Genomic DNA, 21,745 nt, shown 5'->3' with positions numbered 1-21,745 from the left:
GTATAATCTACCACGCAGGAGCCACAACCAATGCAGGTCACTACACTGCATATATTAAAAAGAAATGTGGATGGTTCGAATGTAATGATAGTACCATTACTCTAAGCATAGATTACCAGAAAATCTTATAAACGCTTATTTAATCTTCTTAAAACCAGAATTTACTAACTAATCTATACTTCAACATTAACAAAAATTCAATTAAAAAACTATAAAGAGTTAGAATATGCCAACAGGTATCTAACTGGCCCAAGATTCTATAACAACCAAACAGATAAATGAATACCACTAAATTGTAACAAAAAATAGACAGAATACGCCAACAGGTATCTAACTGCTTCAGAAATCTGCAACAAGCCAACAGATAGAATATTAACCAGAAACAACAAGTGAACACTGAAAGGTAACAAACTAATAGACTGTAGCATAACAAAAGTTTTTTTTTTAATCCGACAAGGATTTTTTTTCCAACAGACCCAATGATTTGAAAAAGAAACACAGCAACTGAGCAAAATGCACAGTACACTGGTTTGTAAACCAAATACGAGGGTCCAAAAAAAGCTAAAATGTCTATTATGCAATGTGATAAGTTTTTATCGAATACATACACTAGCATGCTCTTTTCTTTTATCACAGGAATTGAAAAAGAATATTTCCTTCAGGTACAAAACTCATGTAAAAAATATATTGAATCTCAACAAATCAAGCAGTAAGTATAATTTCAAACATTTGATAGATATTCGAATCTATAGGTCTGATACATGGCTGTGATATGGTGTGGTGGTTGTGGCCAGGGCCTAGAGTCTTGGGTGTATAACCTACGGCCTACAGCCATGCACCCAAGACTCTAAGCCCTGGCCCCAACCACCGCAGCATATCACAACCACCACACCAGATCACACCCATGCTGACTTATAACTTCAGTCTTGGGTGCATGGCCTTCAAGACTCTAGGTCCTGGCCACAACCACCGCAGCATATCGCACCCATTGTGGCTTATAACTTCAGTACTTATAACTTTGGTCTTGGGTGCATGGCCTGCGGTCATGCACCCAAGACTCTAGGCCCTGTCCACAACCACCTGATAGATATTCGATTCTATTGGTGTGATCTATGGGTGTGATATGCTGTGGTGGTTGTGGCCAGGGTCTAGAGTCTTGGGTGTATGGCCAACTTAATCATAACTACACAATAACTACCGTGGCTATATGTATGTGTATAAATATACACATATATATATATATATATATATATATATATATATATATATATATATATATATATATATATATATATATATATATGGGATACATTTCTCACTGTAATCGTATTTCTGAGGCTTGTATCTGCTTAGATTCACATGCTGTGCATAGGCCGACATCTAGTGGAAGCTGCGGAGTATTACAGTTTGTTTTCGAAACTCGAAAATGGGCGTCGACACAGGGCGTGCCAGTAATACTATCCCTAGTGCGACGTCCACTGTACCCATGATCCCTCACACGTGTAGGACCCTCAGATTGTATTTTTTGACATGAGGAGAAGCGCAAGTACAGATGATCCAAGCAGATATAAAGAAAGGTAAGACTACAAGCATCCATGCGCCTTCTCTCAAAGGGGAGGAAGGGTGGGTCGCATGTGAATCTAAGCAGATACAAGTGTCAGAAAAACGATTACGGCGAGTAATGTATCCCTTCTGAGGCTTGTGGAATCTGCTTAGATTACATGCTGTGCATAGATTAGCGAGCAGTACCTGAAGGAGGTGGGATGTTAGAAGGGTCATGAGCAAATAAATGTCTTAGAACCGCTTGTCCCACTTGGGTATCTGTCTTGGAATGGGTGTCAATGCAGTAGTGCTGAGTAAAAGTGTGAAAAGAGCTCCAAGTAGCTGCTTTGCAAATGGTGTCAAGGGGGACATTTGCAATGAAAGCCAGAGTGGCCCCAATGCCTCTTGTAGAGTGGGCTCTTGGCGTGAAAGGCAGAGTTTTTTCAGAAAGGGAGTAACTCAGCTGGATACAGTTAATAATCCACTTAGAGATGGCACCTTTAGAGACGCGATCCCCCTCTCTGCCTGTAGCTACGGAGACAAACAGATGGTCTGTTTTCCTTAGCAGTCTGGTCTTGTTTACATAGTAGAGGACCGCCCTACGCACATCTAGGGTGTTTAGTTTCACCTCAGCCGAGCTCTGTGGGTCTTGGAAGAAAGCCGGAATCTCGATGTACTGGTTCAAGTGGAATTTAGAAATAAACTAGGTGAGAACCTAGGGTGTGTGCGTAAAACCAGTTTATCTTTATGGACAGTAAAGAAAGGATCTTGCACTGACAGAGCCTGCATTTCACTGACCCTTCTTATAGATGAAATAGCTACTAAGAAGGCCGTCTTATAAGTCAGGTGTTTGAGACTGCTTTTATGCATGGGCTCGAATGGGGGGCCCATGAGTTTAGCAAGCGCCACATTAAGGTCCCAACCTGGTGGTGGGTTCGAAATTGGAGGGTGGAGTCTCTTTACCCCTTCCATGAAGGCTTTGACCACTGGTACTTTCCACCATGACACTTTGTTATGGGAGGTGGTGTAGGCTGACAATGCCGCCAGGTGTACCTTGAGTGAATTAAATACCAACCCTGCATCCAGTAGGTTGAGCATATAGGTGACAATATTGGAACGAGTGCAATCAATTAGCTTGATTTGTTTAGTCTGGCACCAAATAACGAATATTTCCCACTTGTCAAAGTAACAGTGTCTTGTGTTAGGTTTTCTAGACTCTTTCAAGATGTCCATGCATCTCTGGGGTAAATTGAGATGGCCGAACTCTGACTTCAGGAGCCATGCTGCCAAGTTCATCGAGTTGGGTTGGGGATGCACCGTTTGTCCTCTGTGCTGTGAGAGTAGATTGTACCAGCACGGGAATTTGATAGGGGCACACACCACCAGTTTGCAAAGGTGTGGAAACCACGGTTGTCTTGCCCACATAGGAGCAACTAGGATAAGCGTCATCGATTCCCTGTGTATCTTGTTGACAACCTTCCTTATCAGGAGGGTTGGTGGAAAAGCGTAGGCAAACATCCCTGACCAATTAATCCATAGAGCGTTCCCCTTGGAACCTGGCTGGGGGAACCTGGATGCGAATTCTGGGCATGGTATGTTTTCGCTTGTGGCGAACAGCTCTATAGTGGGGAAACCCCATTGAGAGAAGAGATCTTCTACGACTTCATGTAGACGCAATTCGTGTTCCTCTGGAAGGGTATCTCTGCTCAAAGCGTCAGCTAGTGAATTGAGATCCCCTCGAACATGTTGGGATGACAGGTAAATGTTCTGTCTGAGTGCCCATGTCCAGAATTTCAGGGCATGCTTGGACAGATTTGGCGAACGAGTTCCCCCTGGTTTGTTAATGTAAAACATTGTCGTCATGCTGTCTGTTAGGATCTGCACTGACAGGTTGGATAGGTGGGGTTTGAACACCCGAAGCGCTCTGAAGACTGCCAGAAGTTCTAGCAGGTTGATGTGGTTCTGAGCCACTGTGTGAGACCACAGACCCTGAGCTGTGTGATGAAGGAGGTGAGCTCCCCACCCTGACAGGGACACGTCTGTAGTAACAACTGCTTGTATTTCTGGATCGTAAAAGGGTTTCCCCTTTCTAAGATTCTCTCTTGTCCACCAGCAAAGACTCTGTACTAGTGTTTTGGCGAAACGACCACTAGATCGTCCCAGTGACCACTTGTCTGAGATCACTGTTTGCCAACCATTCCTGCATGGGTCGCAGGCACACGTGGGAAACCAGGTAAATGCATGATGCCATCATGCCTAGCGAACACATCGCTTTGCGCACCCTTATCTGGCGACCTTACTGAAAGAGGAATTTGCAGCAACAGCTTCCGAATTCTTTCTTCTGATGGAAAGGCCAACCCCTCTTGGGTGTCTAAGACAGCTCCTTGGAACTGTTTGGTGGTGCTTGGTACCAGGCTTGATTTTTTCTCGTGGATTGAGAAGCCCAATTGGAAGAGGAGGTTGATTGTTCTTTGAATGTTGGATCTGCAAATTACGGGGGTTTCCCCTGTGATGAGCCAGTCGTCCAGGTAAGGGTACACTGGGATTGCCTCCCTGCGTAGGTGCGCCGCCACCACCGCCAGTACCTTGGTGAATACCATTGGACCCGAGGCTATTCCAGCGGGCAGCACCCTGACCTGGTAGTGCTGGCTGTCTACATTGAAACGCAAGAATCTTCTGTGCGCTGGGAACATGGAAATATGAAAATAAGCATCTTTCAGATCTAATGTTGCCATGTAATCTCTTTTTAGTAGGGGGATTACTTCCTGGAGTGTAGTCATGCAGAATTTTTGTGGCTTGACATTCTTGTTTGCAGGGCGCAAGTCTAATACTTTTTTTGGCACAAAGTAGTAAGTTGAATAAATATCCTTGTTTACCTGGTTGCCCGGGACGAGTTCTATTACGTCCTTTGCAAGAAGAATGATGATCTCCTCGAGGAGGATTCTTTGGTGCTCCAAGGAGTGCATCTTCTGTCTTGGAGGATGGTTGCGGGGGTGTTCCAGTAGCTCCATACAGTATCCTCCGGAGACTGTAGACAGCACCCATCTGTCCGAAGTGATCCTTTCCCATGCGTGGGTGAAGATGGAAATGCGCCCCCCTACTGGGGATGCATGGGAGGGGACCCGGAGCGGAACATCACTGCTGTTTATTGGGAGGCATAGCGCCTCTACCTGGGCTGCCTCTCCCCCTACCACGGCCCCTCTTTTGACCTCTGGAGAACCCTTGGGAAGCCTGTTGGTTGCTGCCCCACGAGGTCCCTTGGTTCTGATAGTAATTGGACCCTCTCTGGGAGTTTTGGCCACGAAAGCGACGAAAATTGTTATTTCCCCGCTGGTTTGGGGGCTTATTTGTTAGTTGGCCAAGGGACTTTAAGGTGTCATTCATCCTTAGCCGTCTTCAGCACTTCCTCCACTGCTTTCCCAAAAAGGACATTTGGTTCCACCGGCAGGTCTATGAGGGTGGCTTCGGTGTCGGGTTTACACCCCGACTGCCTTAGCCAAGCGTGTCGTTTAATCACTGTGCCTTCTGCCATCAGCCTTCCTGCATGGTCTGCTGCATCGAAGTTAGCCTTGAGAATGCATCCAGACACTGATCTTCCATCCGATGCAATCTGGGCCAACTGGTTGGCCGTTGTAGCTTGCTAACAGAGTGGTGGTATTGGCAATGCATGCTTGGTATGCCGACGTGGATGCCACTTTACTCCCTAGAGCATAAAATCTCTTGCTCTCTTTGTCCAGGGGTGCTTCCGAAGATGCTAGTGGTGTTCCCGCTCTCTCTGGTGGTTGTAATCACTAATGAGTCGGGTTTTATCGGACCCCTTATGTACAGTGGGTCAGAGGGAGCCGGCCTAAATAGTTTTTCTACTCGTGGATTAACTGCCGAGTAAGATTAGGGGTCACCAGAGAAGGATCGATTCTGCGTTGAATAGATCTTAAAATGGGAATAGTTTGGGCAATGGATTTTTTGTCCCCTAGAATTTCCCCTGCAAAATCTCTCTCCTCTTGGGCACCCTGAGTGTCAATTTGTAAATCGGCTGCAGCCTTGGCTAAAACTTCATTAGGTAAAGTCTGATTGTCAATCGGTGAGTCATTCACAGGGGGGTCCTTGGGAATAGTGGGGTCGAGACTATAGGCCTCTGCCTAGTCTTCCTCCTCTTCCTGGTCCTCATCGTCTCCATAGTAATCAACCCCAGTCTGGTCGTCCAGCATTTGTACTTCCGACTCCTCACCATACTGCTGGTAAGGTTAAAAACTAAAAGGGTCTGAAATCAACCCCTGAACTGCAGTCTCAGTACAGAGTCTCTTAGTAGGAGGTTGAGGGTCTTTGGATCTCGAAGGGGCAGAGGTAGCTGGAGTACTTGGGTAGCTATGGAAGAAATTTGGGTCTTTTTCGTAGAAATGTACAACAAAAAAAAAAAAGGACATCCTCCTCATCACTCCATCAACGTCCTCAGAGTCCCATTGTCTTGAACTGGGGATATCCCTCTCCTGATGAGGTTCCCTACATCTGTTCCCTGAGTAGGGGGCAGGACAGACTTTTCCTTGGTGACAGGGTCAGGACCCTTGGATCTTTCTCTGCGTTTCTCCTTCTGAACCTGGTGTTCAAAGGCTTTATGTTGTTTTTCCCCTTTCCCATGTGTAGAGGAATGCTTTCCTGACCCTTAGGGGTTTCCCAAATCCTTCAACGCCTGTCGTCGAGAATCGGAGGTGGAATCACGAGATTCGGGAGTCTTGGAAGAGGGGCATTGAATCTCGGAAGCGGACGAACGAACTACAGGAGTAGCCATCGAACGCGATACCTGGGCGAAGAGGTCGGATTTGGCTTCTGATGATAATACCTCTGACTTTTGGTAATGTGGCACTTTTAGCAATCGTGGACGGTTGCTGTATGTCATGAGGCGACCGTGACCTGGAACGCCCAGAGGACACCCAATCGGCAGACCGCTCTGTCTGTGCCTTCTTATGCCGATCGCTCGACACACGTGTTGAATCTCGGGCGGGGTTAGTGTGTTTGGTGGAAAAGGTATGTGTTGCACTCTTGCCGCCGGGTGATGACAGCGGGCGGGTATATGTAAGGGGGGGTGTGTGGTCATCCCCCACACACTACTTGCACAGGCCAGAGGCCTTCCGAAGCCCAAAGTCCGTTGTGTAGTCCCGACGGCTGTTCTTCCTGGGTCTAGAGTACCAACGTCGATCTTCGACGTAGGGTTGGAAAACGGAGATATTTTTTTTGTTAATTATATGATAAATGGCTAAAAGCCCAGGAACTCCTCGATTATGCTTCCGACAAGTATGGCGGAAAAAAACAATCTGAGGGTCCTACACGCGTGAGGGATCATGGGTACAGTGGACGTCACACTAGGGATAGTATTACTGCCACACCCTAGTTCGACGCCCCTTTTCAAGTTTCAAAAAACAAACTAGTACTCCGCAGCTTCCACTAAATGTCGGCCTATGCACAGCATGTGATCTAAGCAGATTACACAAGCCTCAGAGATATATATATATATATATATATATATATATATATATATATATATATAGATATATATAGATATATATGGGATACATTACTCACCGTTATCGTATTTCTGATGCTTGTATCTGCTTAGATTCACATGCTGTGCATAGGCCGACATCTAGTGGAAGCTGCGGAGTATTACAGTTTGTTTTTCGAAACTCGAAAATGGGCGTCGACACAGGCATGCCAGTAATACTATCCCTAGTGTAACGTCCACTGTACCCAAGATCCCTCACGCGTCTGGGATCCTCAGATTGTATTTTTTCTGACATGAGGAAGCATGAGGAGTAGCGTGAGTACAGTTAATCCAAGCAGATAGACAGAAAGGTAAGACTACAAGCAACCATGCGCCTTCTCTCGGAGGGGAGGAAGGGTGGGTCGCATGTGAATCTAAGCAGATACAAGCATCAGAAATACGATTACGGTGAGTAATGTATCCCTTCTGAGGCTTGTGGAATCTGCTTAGATCACATGCTGTGCATAGATTAGCGAGCAGTACCCGAAGAAGGAGGTGGGATGTGAGAAGGGTCATGAGCAAACAGGTGTCTTAGAACCGCTTGTCCCACTTGTGTATCTGTCTTGGAATGAGTGTCAATGCAGTAATGCTGAGTAAAAGTGTGAATGGAGCTCCAAGTAGCTGCTTTGCAAATGGTGTCGAGGGGAACATTTGCAATGAAAGCCAGAGTGGCACCAATGCCTCTAGTAGAATGGGCCCTTGGCGTAAAAGGCAGAGTCTTTTCAGAGAGTGAGTAACACAGCTGTATACAGTTGATAATCCACTTCGAGATCGCGCCTTTAGAGACGCGATCCCCCTCTCTGCCTGTAGCTACGGAGACAAACAGTTGATCTGTTTTTCTTAGCGGTCTGGTTTTATTTACATAGTAGAGGACCGCCCTACGCACATCAAGGGTGTGTAGTTTCACCTCAGCCGAGCTTTTCGGGTTCTGGAAGAAAGCCGGAAGCTCGATGGACTGGTTTACATGGAATTTAGATATAACTTTAGGTGAGAACCTAGGGTGTGTGCGTAAAACCAGTTTGTCTTTGTGGATAATAAAGAAAGGATCTTGCACTGACAGAGCCTGAATTTCACTGACCCTTCTTATGGAGGTAATGGCTACTAAGAAGGCCGTTTTATAAGTCAGGTGTTTGAGACTACTTTTATGCATGGGTTCGAAAGGGGGTCCCATGAGCTTAGCTAGCACCACATTGAGGTCCCATCCTGGCGGTGGGTTCGAAATAGGAGGGTGAAGTCTCTTTACTCCTTCCATAAAGGCTTTAACTACTAGTACTCTCCACCACGATACCTTGTTATGGGATGTGGTGTAAGCCGAGAGGGCTGCCAGGTGTACTTTCAGAGAGTTAAAAACCAACCCTGCATCCAGCAGGTGGAGCATGTATGTTACCACGTTGGAAGGAGTGCAATCAACAGGGTTGATTTGTTTATTCTGGCACCAAATAACGAATCTTTTCCACTTGTCAAAGTAACAGTGCCTTGTGTTTGGTTTCCTGGATTCTTTTAGGATGTCCATACACCTCTGTGGTAAATTGAGATGGCCAAACTCTATGACCTCAGGAGCCATGCTGCTAGGTTCATTGAGTTGGGTTCCTGGTGCACTGTTAGACCTTGTTGCTGGGACAGTAGGTTGTACCAGGCTGGGAGTTTGATGGGCTCGCACAGCGCCATCCTGCGTAGGTGTGGAAACCATGGTTGTCTCGCCCACATGGGAGCAACTAGGATGAGCGTCATTGATTCCTTGTTCATCTTGTACACCACCTTTCTGATGAGGGGTTGGTGGAAAAGCGTACGCAAACATCCCTGACCAGTTCATCCACAGGGCGTTCCCCTGGGAGTCTGGCTGGGGGAACCTGGATGCAAATCCTGGGCATTGTCTGTTTTCGCTTGTGGCGAATAGGTCTATAGTGGGGAAACCCCACTGAGAGAAGAGATCTTCTACGATATCTCTGTGAAGGACCCATTCGTGTTCTTTTGGGAGGGAGTCTCTGCTTAGGGCATCCGCTAGGGAATTGAGCTCCCCTGGAACATGTTGTGATGACAGGAAGATGTTCCGTCTGAGTGCCCATATCCAGATTTTCTGGGCAAGCTTGGACAGATTTGGCGAACGAGTCCCTCCTTGTTTGTTCAGATAGAACATGGCTGTCGTGTTGTCCGTCTGGATCTGCACCGACAAGTTTAGCAGATGGGGCTCGAACGCCCGAAGCGCTCGGAATACTGCCAGAAGCTCTAGCAGGTTGATGTGGTTCTTGGCTACTGAGTGAGACCAGAGACCCTGAGCTGTGTGGTGGAGATGGTGAGCTCCCCACCCAGTCAGGCATGCATCTGTAGTCACCACTGCTTGTACTTCGGGATCGTAAAAGGGTTTTCCCCTTGCGAGATTCTCTCTTGTCCACCAGTGTAAGCTCTGTACGAGTGTTGGCGAAACGACCACTAGATCGTCCCACTGACCACTTGCCTGAGACCACTGTTTCGCCAACCATTCCTGCATGGGACGCATGCGCAGACGCGCGTGGGGGACCAGGTAAATGCATGACGCCATCATGCCCAGTAACCGCATTGCTTTGCGTACCGTTATTTGTTGACCTGACTGATAATGTGGAATTTGCAGTAGTATATTCCGAATTCTCTCTTCCGAAGGGAAGGTCAACCCTTTCTGAGTATCTAGGATTGCTCCTAGGAACTGTTTTGAGGTGCTTGGCACCAGACTTGACTTCTTCTCGTTGATAGAGAAGCCTAATTCGTGGAGGAGGTTGATAGTCCTCTGAATGTTTGACCTGCAAATTCTTGGGGTTTCCCCCGTTATGAGCCAGTCGTCCAGATAAGGGTACACTGGGATTGCCTCCCTGCGTAGGTGTGCAGCTGCCACCGCCAGTACCTTGGTGAATACCCTTGGTGCTGAAGCTATCCCGAAGGGCAGTACCTTGAATTGGTAGTGGCGACTGTCCACCTTGAAGCGCAAGTACTTTCTGTGCGCTGGGAGCATGGAAATATGAAAATAAGCATCTTTCATATCCAAGGTTGCCATGAAATCCCCTTTTTTAGGAGGGGGATTACCTCTTGTAGCGTGGTCATACGGAATTTTTGGGGCTTGACATACTTGTTGGCAGGCCGTAAGTCCAATACTGGGCGCATTGTCAAATCTTTCTTTGGCACAAGGAAGTAAGTTGAATAGATACCCTTGTTTACCTGGTGTCCTGGGACGAGTTCTATCGCGTCCTTTTCTAGCAGAATGGCGATCTCCTCGAGAAGGATCTTCTGATGTTCTAAGGAGTGTATTCTTTGTCGTGGAGGGTGGTTCCGGGGACGCTGCAGTAATTCTATACAATATCCTGCGGACACTGTTGACAGCACCCATCTGTCTGAGGTGATCCCTTCCCAAGCCTGGGTGAAGTTGGAAATGCATCCCCCTACTGGGGTTGCGTGAGAAGGGACCCTGAATTGAGCGTTACTGCTTTGGCGGAGGCGTGCCACCTCCCTTGTTTGGGGCTGCCTCTGCCTCTTCCACGACCTCTCTTGTTACCTTTACTGTAACTTTGGGTAGACTGCTGGTTATTATTCCATTGTGTACCCTGTCCTTGGGCATAGTTGGCTCTGTGAATTTTGGCCGCGTGGGCGACGAAAATTACTGTTCCCCCTCTGGTTCGGGGGTTTGTTGGTAAGCTGGCCAAGGGATTTGAGAGTCTCGTACTCTTCCTTGGCATTTTTAAGTGCGTCTTCGACCGCTTTCCCAAACAATAGATCGGGTTCCACCGGCTTGTCTATTAATGACGCCTGTGTTTCTGTCTTGAACCCCGACTGCCGCAACCACGCATGTCTCTTGATAACAGTACCTTCTGCTATCAATCTTCCTGCGTTGTCTGCAGCGTCGAAAGTTGCTTTTAAAATGCAACCAGACACGGCTCTCCCTTCTGCCGAGATCCGAGCCAACTGGCCCTTTAACGGTTCAGGAGCAGAGGCTATGAGCGCCGCAACCTCTTCCCATTGATGGCAGTTGTAACTTGCCAACAGGGTGGTGGAGTTAGCAATCCTTGCTTGGTAGGCGGACGTTGAGGCTACCTTCCTGCCAAACCCGTATAGTCTTTTGCTCTCCTTGTCGGGAGGAGCTTCTGACGACGATAAGGGTGTCCCAGCCCTCTTCCGAGTGTTGGTGACCACTAGGGAGTCTGGTTTAAGATGACCTCTTATATAAAGAGGGTCAGACTGGGCTGCCCGAAAAAGTTTTTCGACTCTGGGGTTGACGGCTCTGGTGAGGTTAGGATTCACCAGGGATGGATCTATTCTACGTTGGATGGATTTAAGGATAGGGATGGTCTGAGCGACCGGCCTCCTCTCTCCTACCAACTCTTCTGCGAAGTCCCTTTCCTCCTGTACACCGTGGGTGTCGATGTGAAAATGTTCTGCTGCGCGAGCGAGAACTTCATTAAGGAGGGGTTGGTTATCAACTGGCGAGTCGGTAACTGGGGCTTCGCTCTCTTCCGGGGAATCTACTCTGTAAATTTCCTCATCTTCTACCTCCTCCAGGTCCTCATCCTCCGCATAGTATTCAGACCCGGTTCGTTCCTCCATAATTGAAAACTCCTGGTCCCCTTCAGGGAAAGGTTGTCCTTGGTATCTGGGGTGAGGAGTAGAGTATGGAGTAGAGTAAGGCTGCACCTCGAAGGGGTCAGGTCTTTCGACCCGGGCCTTTTTACTTAGGGGGATAGGATCAGAGGAGCCTGAGGGTGTGGCCCCTTGAGGGTCATACGAAAGGAAATGCTCTGGGTTTTTGTCATAAAAATCCGCTAAGAAAGACATTCTGGACATGACCCTGTCTATGTCCTCACTGGACCATTCTTTGGAACAGGGTATGAGTTTAGTAGGCAACTTAGAGGACTTATCAAGGGTACCCTTGCTGGATGTTGCTGTCCCAGTAGATTTATGTTTATCTGTCTGCTTGGGGTGGAAGGATGGTCTTACAGGAGTGGAAGGCTGAGCTTTCCGCTGTTTCCCTCCCTCCCCGTGCGTGGAAAAATGTTTTCCCTGCCCCTTAGAGGCCCCAGAGACCTTCGACGCCTGGCGCCGAGGGTCTGGAGAGGTATTTTGTTTCGAGTGTGGGGCCTCGCTGGTGTTAACTGCGCTCTCGGTCTCTTGGAGCGCGGCCTGGGGGTGGAAGTCGTCTTCGTCTCCTGACGATGGAACTTCCGTTAATCTAGGGAGCGAGGCACTCTTGGCAATAGTGGATGATTGCCTTGCGTCATGAGGCGATCTCGATCGAGAGCGCCCAGAGGACACCGAGTCGGACCGTTCTATCCGTGCCTCTTTCCGAGAAGTCGACGTCGTCGAGGTTCGGTTGGACTTAGTGTGCTTAGTGTGTGTAGGTGTAGCGCTTGCGTCGCCGGGGGTATTCCCCATAGCCACCCTGCCGGGCAACCTTCCGAGGTCGGGGACCTGCGCTCGGCAGTCTTTCGACGCCGTAATGCCCTCGCCGTCCGAAAGTACGGCGTTGCTGCCATCGCTGAAGGCGCCCTCCGCTGCCATGGCTGCCTGCCTGGCGTGGTGGGCCCAACGCTTTGTCGAACGGTCCTTAAGTGTCTTAGGTTTAAACCTACTACACGCTCTGCAGTTCGCTTCGGGGTGGTCCCTCGGCAAGCAGAGATTGCACGTGGCGTGCCTGTCGACCCAAGGGTATTTGCGATTGCACTTGGGGCAGAATTGGAAAGGGGTACCCTCCATACGCACCTTGAGGCAGCGGGCTGATAAGTGTAGGAAATATATAAGGTGTACCTATATACCAAGAGTGAAGAGTATGTACCACCCCCCACTCTCCCTACTTGCAGGGCCGAGGCCAGCGGCCTACTAGGCCCGGGCCGAGGCCAGCGGCCTTCCTAGGCCCAGATCCGTCGTGCAGCAGCCGACGGTCGATGTCTTCTCCAGCCGTCGTCGAGATCGATGGTCGACGTTGGGGTGGGGAAGGATGTCAATAAATAATTTTAAATTGCAATATAATAGCAAAAGTATGGCTAAGGCCAGGGGACTCCGCAAGATGCTTCCGACCAGTATGGCGGAAAAAAAACAATCTGAGGATCCCAGACGCGTGAGGGATCTTGGGTACAGTGGACGTCACACTAGGGATAGTATTACTGGCACGCCTGTGTCGACGCCCATTTTCGAGTTTCGAAAAACAAACTGTAATACTCCGCAGCTTCCACTAGATGTCGGCCTATGCACAGCATGTGATCTAAGCAGATTCCACAAGCCTCAGAGAGACACACACACACACACAGTCCTCCTTTAACACTCCCCGACCCTTCTCACAGGAACATCGAAGCCATACACCAGCCTAGCAGGCACAATCCTCCAGCCACCCATGTACCCATCCTCGCTGATAGGAAACCAAGCAGAATACCAACATCTAGGTACCTATCTCCACCTCCCCACCCCCCAACTGTCCTCAATACAACTCACCTAGAAATATACAGATGAAGAAATTGGGTCAGTTCAATCTACACTCAACACTGCACGTTTTGCAAATAGTCACTCTCTCACCTCCCACTAACCTCTCGTTTCTCTTGCAAAATCTACCAAGAGTCTGCCAAACAAAGCAGGAATTGCACTATGCATTAAATATAACCATGCATGAGAACAGTTGTAAGCAAACTATTTACAAGCACTGAATCTTCAAAACGAGTCACATGCTTTAATTGATTGAAGGTGGAAAGACTTCAATTAATGAAAGATATTTTGTGAGCACACACAGCCTGTCTCTTTATGGACCAAATGTGATGATGCGGTCATGAAAATTAACGCAATAACGTCATCATGTGAACGCCTATAAAGGCAACCATCTTGGATTTGCATCTAATATAACAAACCCAAAATAAATCTGATTCTCTGGACAATCGTATCCAGTCTCAATCAAGACACACTGGTGAGTACCTTTGCGAAGATATGCCATTCTGCATCCTTATACATTATGAACATTGTGACAACTCAAAACAGAGTATTAATAGCTAGGTATCCCCTCAACCACAGGGCAAATTCCCGAAAACAAGAGAACCCACAGGATATCAAATTAAGTTTCACAAGCCAGCACAAGATAGGGCGAGTCAAAGTTGTCAGCAGTTTGAACTGCAGTAACCAACAATTTAGAGGCTCATTTAGCAAATTTAGAGTACATTTGATAAACCAAAAATGTAACCATTTTTTTGTTACATATTTGTCTTTTTATTTTTGCCTTTTTCCTTTTACCTCAACTCAGACATACAATTGATGAAAATGAGTTATAAATCATCCTAATGAACCACTGCAAACTAAGTGGGGAAACACCGGTTGAGATTTTCATAAAAAGGAAGAAGTTGCTGGTCACTTCAAGTTTATTATAAAAGAGAAGAATTAATGAATAAACCTTTCTTGACCAAATTAACAATTTGAAAGTGTCTTCTTTCTAAACAACCATTTGGCGCGATTTGGATAATCCAGTTTAGAATGCAAACTCTTTATGGACCCACCTCTGCATTCCATTTTCTGGAGATGAAGCATTGCCCATGTTGCAGTCTTGGAAGAAAATGATAACACTTTTACTCTGAGTGCAACCTTTCCGCATCTCGAAGTCATCTTTTTGCCTGGTCATAATCCATCTATTAAACAGATAGCTTCTGCTCGTTCCTGTGGTTTAGTATTCACATCAACAATTTTCTAAAACATTCTGTTTTTTTCAGGGTCCTAGTTTACTTCGTACCCAACACCTGTATAGATCTCTGTGGTCAAGTAAACCATGAAGATGGTGGTGGGTGAAGACACAGTTTAATGCACTTTTCATTTAGATTGTACCGTGGGACGAACTCGAGGTGCGCCTTAAAAATCACATCAACCAACCCAATCAAAAAAAGAATTCCACCCTAAACTTAAAAGGGATAGTTATACTAAAAAGTGCCATGAAGGTACAATGGAAAAAGTGCCTGGAGCTATCTAAGGGAAACCTTGTCCTCTGCAGGGTACCCAGTCTAATAATCAGTACCAGGGCTATGGCGCCCAGCTACAACTATCAGCAAGTGTATGCTCCCTCCCTGATTAGAATAGCAGTGTTGTGTAGATCTGCGCCTACTCTAGCCACGAGTTTTGGCACACTCCTACCAGATGTTGCTTGAAATTAACTCCCCTAGAAACCAAATGCTAGTACACAAATATCAGATTATTTCAGCTATTTTCCAGGACAATCTCTTTATATTATAATGCTTAGTTGCTCTAGAAAAAAAGGGGCTACGAGTCAATTCGTGTATTGCCTTAGAGAATTTTTTTTTTTTTTAAATGGAATTCATAAAAATAAGCACTTTGAGCCATCACAATCACAACGTCATAAAGTGCATATTATCATAGTACGTTATATAAAAAAAAATCAAAAAGTTTGAAAAGAAACCAATTTTAATTATCATAAATTAACAACTAATGCCAGATGACTATAGACTGGAGAATCAAAATGAAGTCTTTCAAGTTATGGCTTCTCGTCCAAAGGCATTACGAGTGCGAGCTCGGGCACAAAGTGTGCTCTTCGGAACAGAACCTTTACTTACCTACCTTGCATCATACTTTGGCTGACGTAACTACCCCACTGCTGTATTCCCGTCCTGCATAATAGAAAACTGTCCCCCCTAAGGTTCATGCGGCAAAGTTATTGTTACTATGCACATTATTTACAGACGACTTAACCCATTTCTATTCTTCAACCCGAGGATTGTTTTTAAAAGAGGATTACGTTTCCCGTTATGGTATCAAAACATCATTTGAATTTCGATTGATACAATTATGGGACTGCAGCAGAGTGATATGTAAAAAATAAAATGCCACACCAAACCAGAAGCAGTCAGCTCAGAAACCTATGAAATGTGTGCCTAGAAGGCCCCACATCCCCCTTCAGCTTTAATCAGAACTCTCTCTGTGTAGCCCTGCTACTTGAGGGCGTGTCAAAGCACCAAGTAAAGCACACGTCCATACATTACAACATAAATTATAGTCATGTGTTCGCTCAGAAACGGGTCCTTACCCGAAAAGAGATACTGCCGTTCTGGAAGAGACGTGTATCGGAAGCACTGGAACCCCGGAATACCGCCGTTCGGGTTGTTGCATTGAATGTCGAATCCCCGCGCTCCCAAACAAAGTCTGCAAGCTTGTAGGCTGGGTAGAAATTAGACGCTGCGGTATGCGAGAAATCAGCTGTGTTGTTAACATCATAATATTCAAAGACCTACAAAAAAATATATAAAATCAAACACTGGGTTGGATAAACACCACTAGGCATAATTAAGAATTTCAAAATTGCCTTTTCACACAAAACGTTGCAAATGGATAATCAGCAAACAATAAAACCCATTTTTATTGTAGAGAAAATGTTACTGCTGGAGTTAGAATTAAAACATGGAACGTGATGGTACCAAGCCGTAGGTGCCCCAAAGAAGTTATTGAGGTGATATGCCCAGAGGTGGCGGCCGACCCTTTAGGTAACAGCCCGCCGCCTAAGTTAAGGGCACGAGCACATACATGCCAACCCTCCCAATTTAGGCAGGAGACTCCCTATTTTTCTGTGAAAAACATTGCTATTTTTCACGTTCTCCTTGTTAGGCAAAGTTTGTATGCAGTACCCTTTGGGAACACTACACAACTAGGACTGCAGGTGTAAGCAAAACCAACCTTTAGTAAAGTCTGTACTACACAGTTTTGTGGTAGCATTGCTGAGCAGCCAGACTTCTCTCAAGAGGGAATGTGAGCTGTACTGATGTTGCACAGAGGTCTACAATCACAAGTATTCAAATAAACTGTTATACTCAAGGTTTCTTGGTAAAATACTTATTAATTTATTTCCCAGTCAGTTATAAAACATTCACTAGAAGGAGGCAATCTATATCACACAAAAATATACTTCGGTACTTCACACTATCAGTTTCTGAGGCATTTAAACTACTTTGAAGGAGGAGCAAATAGGCATAGGTTAATAATAAGAATAGTTCAGTTACTCTTAGACAGTGCAAATAGTTTGAGTTCGCCAGAGGAGTCAATTCAATGCAATAGGTTAGGGCGAAGTCAATGGGCTACTGTCTTGTACAGGATAGGCAGTTCTGGTAGTTAAACGGAAAAGTCTTTGCCACGGTTCTCAGAAGTAGTTTGTAAAAGAAAGATTCATATGTTGGGTCACAAGCTGACTAGGCATGAAAGTTGCCAAGTTTCAAGCACTTTCGCAGTGTAAGTTCACTCGGTCAAGTTTTCACAGTACCTTGCAATGAAGAAAAAGATGCAGCTGAAGACGTCTGTTCACGGTAGTTCCTGCAGATCTCGCTGTTCCTGAGCCTCAGTTGTGGGGACAAGAGGGAGGACGTCGGGGGACTCCTGCACTGGGACTTGTCAAAAAGCTGGCAAAGGCAAATCTTCAATTCCGGTAGCTGTAGACAAGCACACAAACTGGTGTCCCTCTCCCTGGTAATTCGGTTTCCTGCAGCACTCAGGAGGAAAATACAACCAGCTCTGAGAATGGTATCCAGGTGGCTTACGGGTCGAGATGATTGGTCCCACCAACTCAAAGGGAGAAATCGTCCTTGTAGGGATTCTCTGTCGAGATGAACGTAGCGATTCGGACCTGCGCCAGTGCTTCACCGGGCAAACCAATGGTCCAGAAGTTGCAGCAGCCGTCCTCTTCCATCTCGTCTTCGGTTCTTTCTTTCCAGTGGTCGACTCTGCCTTCCAAGCCAAGAGGCTCGCCTTTTATCCAGTTTCCTCCCATTCATTCCAGCCTAGCTGCCACTCACCTAGCAGGGTGGCTGCGTTATGCTCACCTGGCTCCCACAGAGGCATCGATCTGAACTGGACAGCTGTGGTCTCCACCAATGTGACGCGTAGGGCCGAGATGATGGACTGGACTGGCCCACCTAGCTTCGTTTGCTTGGCCCGTAGGAATAGAATATTCTTCTGCAAATGGAGAAAGGGAATTAACCACCCATGGAGTGGAGCGTAACTTCCCCCACCCCCACTGTTCTCCCCACAGATCACCTTTGATGTCCCCTCTGTAGTCTCATCTGATGGTTTGAAAAGATGAGCTCTCCATCCTGCATTGAGCGCAGGGGCACGCTGATAACCAGTTGCTTCACTGGCTCGAAGGAATTGGTGAGTTCCAGAACAATATTGACTCCCAATAAATATGCAGCTCGTAAGAGTTCACATGTCTGACTTTCACTCTTGTCCGATTCCTTGCAGTTTGCAGCTTGACCCCAGCGAAGAGTTCCTTGTGGTAGCTGACGAAGTTCAGGTAAGGATTTGGCTTATCCTACACAGTTCAATAAAATAAGGCCAGAATGTAAGCTGCTTGTTCCTTTATTCAGGTGTGGCGAGAAAATATTCAGTTCGGGGAATTATGCCTCAAGTTATTTTGAGCAAGCCCAAAATCCAGCAAAGTTGCTGGGGTCTCTAAGGTGAAGGGAATTAGCACATTTTTGAGAATTCTCCCCAACACTCGAGCCTAAAATAATTATTTCCCCAATGCATTTCCATGGGAAAATTGTCTGATTTCTCCAAGGAAATCTGCCCAGTGCGTCGGAATGTTACCATGTATGTGAGCGCAGTGAGGGTCCCTTAACAAGGGCAGTGGTTCCGTTACCGAAAGGGTCAGCCCGCCACTCAAGGGCATATCGCCATTAGCACCCGCGTAGCCATCTACACTTTACAAAACACACTCTTAGCACCCACATAAGAAACTACGCAGGTGCTAACAGATTAAGTGAGGAGGAGCGGGGAAGGGGGTGCAAGCTGCCCAGGCAGCTCGAAATGTGGGCTTCTACGATTCAGTACAACCCATGTTCTGAGCCTAAAGGGGGCTAGTGATGAATAAATAAGTCACATAATTAGGAAAGGTAACGCTATTATAAATACAACTATATAGGCCCTTTGGGTTGATCCATTAAAATGCATTACATTTCTATTGACCCTCAAATGTATTTTCAGTGCAACATCCCTTTCCTACATTCGCCGAATCGTGAAAACATGTTTTATAGTTAAGCTCCAAACTCAGCCAACTCACAAATAAAATACAGACATTCCTTAAAGGAATTTGACGGCAAGTCCTTACAGCATTAAAGAGCTGTAATCCATATTGGCACATGGATGGCAATAGTTATTGACCACCTCTCAGCCATTCGGAATGTTAAAAGATAATTTGTTATTTATATAGCGCCAAAAGCCAAAGCGCTTTACATATTAACATACATTTATCATCCCAACCGAAGTTGGTACTCATTTATCGACCTCGAAAGGACGAAAGGCTGAGTTGGCATTGCCGGGATTCGAACCCGAGACCTGCTGATCACACAGATTGCAGCGGTGAGCGCTCAACCCACTGAGCTATCTTACCGGTGTCTTAAAGTGCAGTCAACAGCTACCGGCATTGTCTGTTTTCTGAACATTCCGTCTTCAGAAGCAGACAGGGAAACAAAGCAAATTCTGAGCAAGATTTTGTTTAAACAAGATGCTTCCTATCTGAGTGGATGTTTTTTGTAACACATTGGAAAATGCTCTCACTTTTTAAAAGAGAAACAGTTTGCTTTTGCATGACACCTAATGCATGCTCTTGTTATACCTGTTCTGGTCTTTGGAGTAAACATACTAATAGCATATATGGGTCACCATCTAATTATTCTCACACACACACACACACAGACAAACTGTCCCTGCTGGAAGAACACCCTCTTCGTGCGAACGGGATAATTCACGTTGGTCAAGTGGCTGCCCCATGAGATTTAGAAAGTGCATTCAGGCCAAATACTCTCCGAGCTTGATTATGCGTGTTTCATAGGGTGGTATGCTGCATATACTTAGCCTCTTTTTACATAACAATTTATGTTCAATTAAATGTACAAGTATATAGATATATAAATAGTTTGCCACTTTAACGTGACTAACCACGCCCATCTCTTGGCTGTATCGGGCCAGTTCATCAATAGAGATGCTTTGTGTGCGGCAATCACAACCTGGACGCATTCCAGCTGAGCCCTGGACATGCTGTGGCTCATGGAATGTCTGGTGGGTGATGTGTAATGGGCCCCCTCCTGGTGGTGGTGGTCCCCTATGTATTGTGGTGTGTGGGTATAGGGCATATTAAGCTCTATGTCCATATGGGGAAGTACAAAACAGAGCACGAAGAGGCCAAGCATGCCATCACATCTCACAGTGGTGCTTATCCATGTTGGCTTCCTAGGTGTGGGTCTACAAGTTTCATCGGGGGAGCACAGCCAGTTCATTCCATTGGATTTGCTCATTGAGACCTATATTGTGTGTTCAATCTGAAGATCCAATTTTGTTCCCTTCTTAGGAGAATATTATTATGATAGTTTCCGCCTCGTCTGGGCATTTGTATTTTTTCTATAACTGTCCACTTGAATGCTTCAGGACGATGTCTGCTGTTGTGAAGTGTGTCACCAATGGGGCCATATGTTTCTTGGTCCTCAGACAAGACCGATGTTCAAGCATCCGTTTCTTGATCGGTCTCATAGTCATCCCTACATAGCGCAATTTGCATGGGCAGACAATCAAGTATATTACTCCTGCTGTGTTACATGGGGTCTTCAATCCGAGGTCAATTTCTTTTGTTTGTTCCGTTTGAGGGCACATAGAGAAAACTCCACATGGCAAATGTCCATGGAGGGTTGTTCTGCCATATGGTGGCAGCTTGTGCTTCTTTGCCTTCACGTATTGTTTTCACTAGTTTGTCTCTTATATTGGTTCTGCACTTCAGAGAAAACTTGGGCTCTGCCAATATATGTGATCCGGTGTTAAGGATAGGCCATAATGACCATTTCCCTTTTGATTTTATTCACCATAGTAGAATAACTTGAGACTGCCCTGATGTTGTCATCTTCTTGTGGTGGTTTCGGATGTTGTTGCAATGTCGTACTTCTAGGGATGTTACGTGCTCTCTTATAGGTGGTGTCCATTATCCTCCTTGGATAACCTCTGTTGGTAAGTTGTGCCTTCAGGTTTTTTTCCTTGGGCCTCAGTCAGATGTTTGGGTACACAGTCTTCAATACCTCAAAAACTGTCTAAAGGGCAGATCGTCTTTGAGTGCCTGAGGATGATAGCTTGAATAAGTCAGCAAAGAATTCCTGTCAGTTTCTTTTTTGTAGTCTTTTGAGCACAGTTTTTCATCTATAGTGGTGATGAGCAGATCCAAGAAGTGAATTGTTTTTTTGCTATATTCCAATGTTTATTTCAGATGTAAATTCTGCGTGTTAATCCAGTTGTGAAAGGCTGGGAGTTTTAATTCAGTGCCTATAAAGACCAAGAAAACAGTCTATGTACCGTATCCAGATTTTGATTTTGGATAGGAAGGGGTTAGAGTCATGGTAGATGGAATTGCATTCGAATGCATTTATTTAGAGGTTAGCAAGACTAGGGGCAAAGGTCGCACCCATAGCCGTGCCTGATATTTGTTGGTAAAAGACGTCATTGCATAGGAAAAAGGTCCTTGTAAGAGCTATTTCGGCCAGTTGTGCCATCAACCCTGGCGGTGTGTTATATAGTTCGATCCCTGACTTCAACAGATGTCTCACCATGGATACAGTAGCCTTGTTGAGGTATTTTAGTATAAAGAGCCTCAATATCCATGGTGACAAGCCATTCAGTATCTTGATTGAATTGGACCGAATCCAGTAAAAC

At 46.0% G+C, this 21,745-nt stretch overlaps 1 protein-coding gene across 1 annotated transcript in view; it reads right to left on the bottom strand.

The window, feature by feature from the left end:
* GLMP (glycosylated lysosomal membrane protein) overlaps positions 1-21,745 on the bottom strand; it is a 238,211-nt gene that overhangs the window by 107,308 nt on the left and 109,158 nt on the right. The window contains exon 3 of the mRNA XM_069607109.1: positions 16,098-16,298. Within this exon, the coding sequence (XP_069463210.1) occupies positions 16,098-16,298 (201 nt within the window). The remainder of the gene's footprint in view (positions 1-16,097; positions 16,299-21,745) is intronic.

This window comes from Ambystoma mexicanum, chromosome 1p (assembly GCF_040938575.1).
Source record: "Ambystoma mexicanum isolate Mex_15411 chromosome 1p, UKY_AmexF1_1, whole genome shotgun sequence".
Lineage (NCBI taxonomy): Eukaryota > Metazoa > Chordata > Amphibia > Caudata > Ambystomatidae > Ambystoma > Ambystoma mexicanum.
This window is presented reverse-complemented; position numbering and strand designations above follow the sequence as displayed.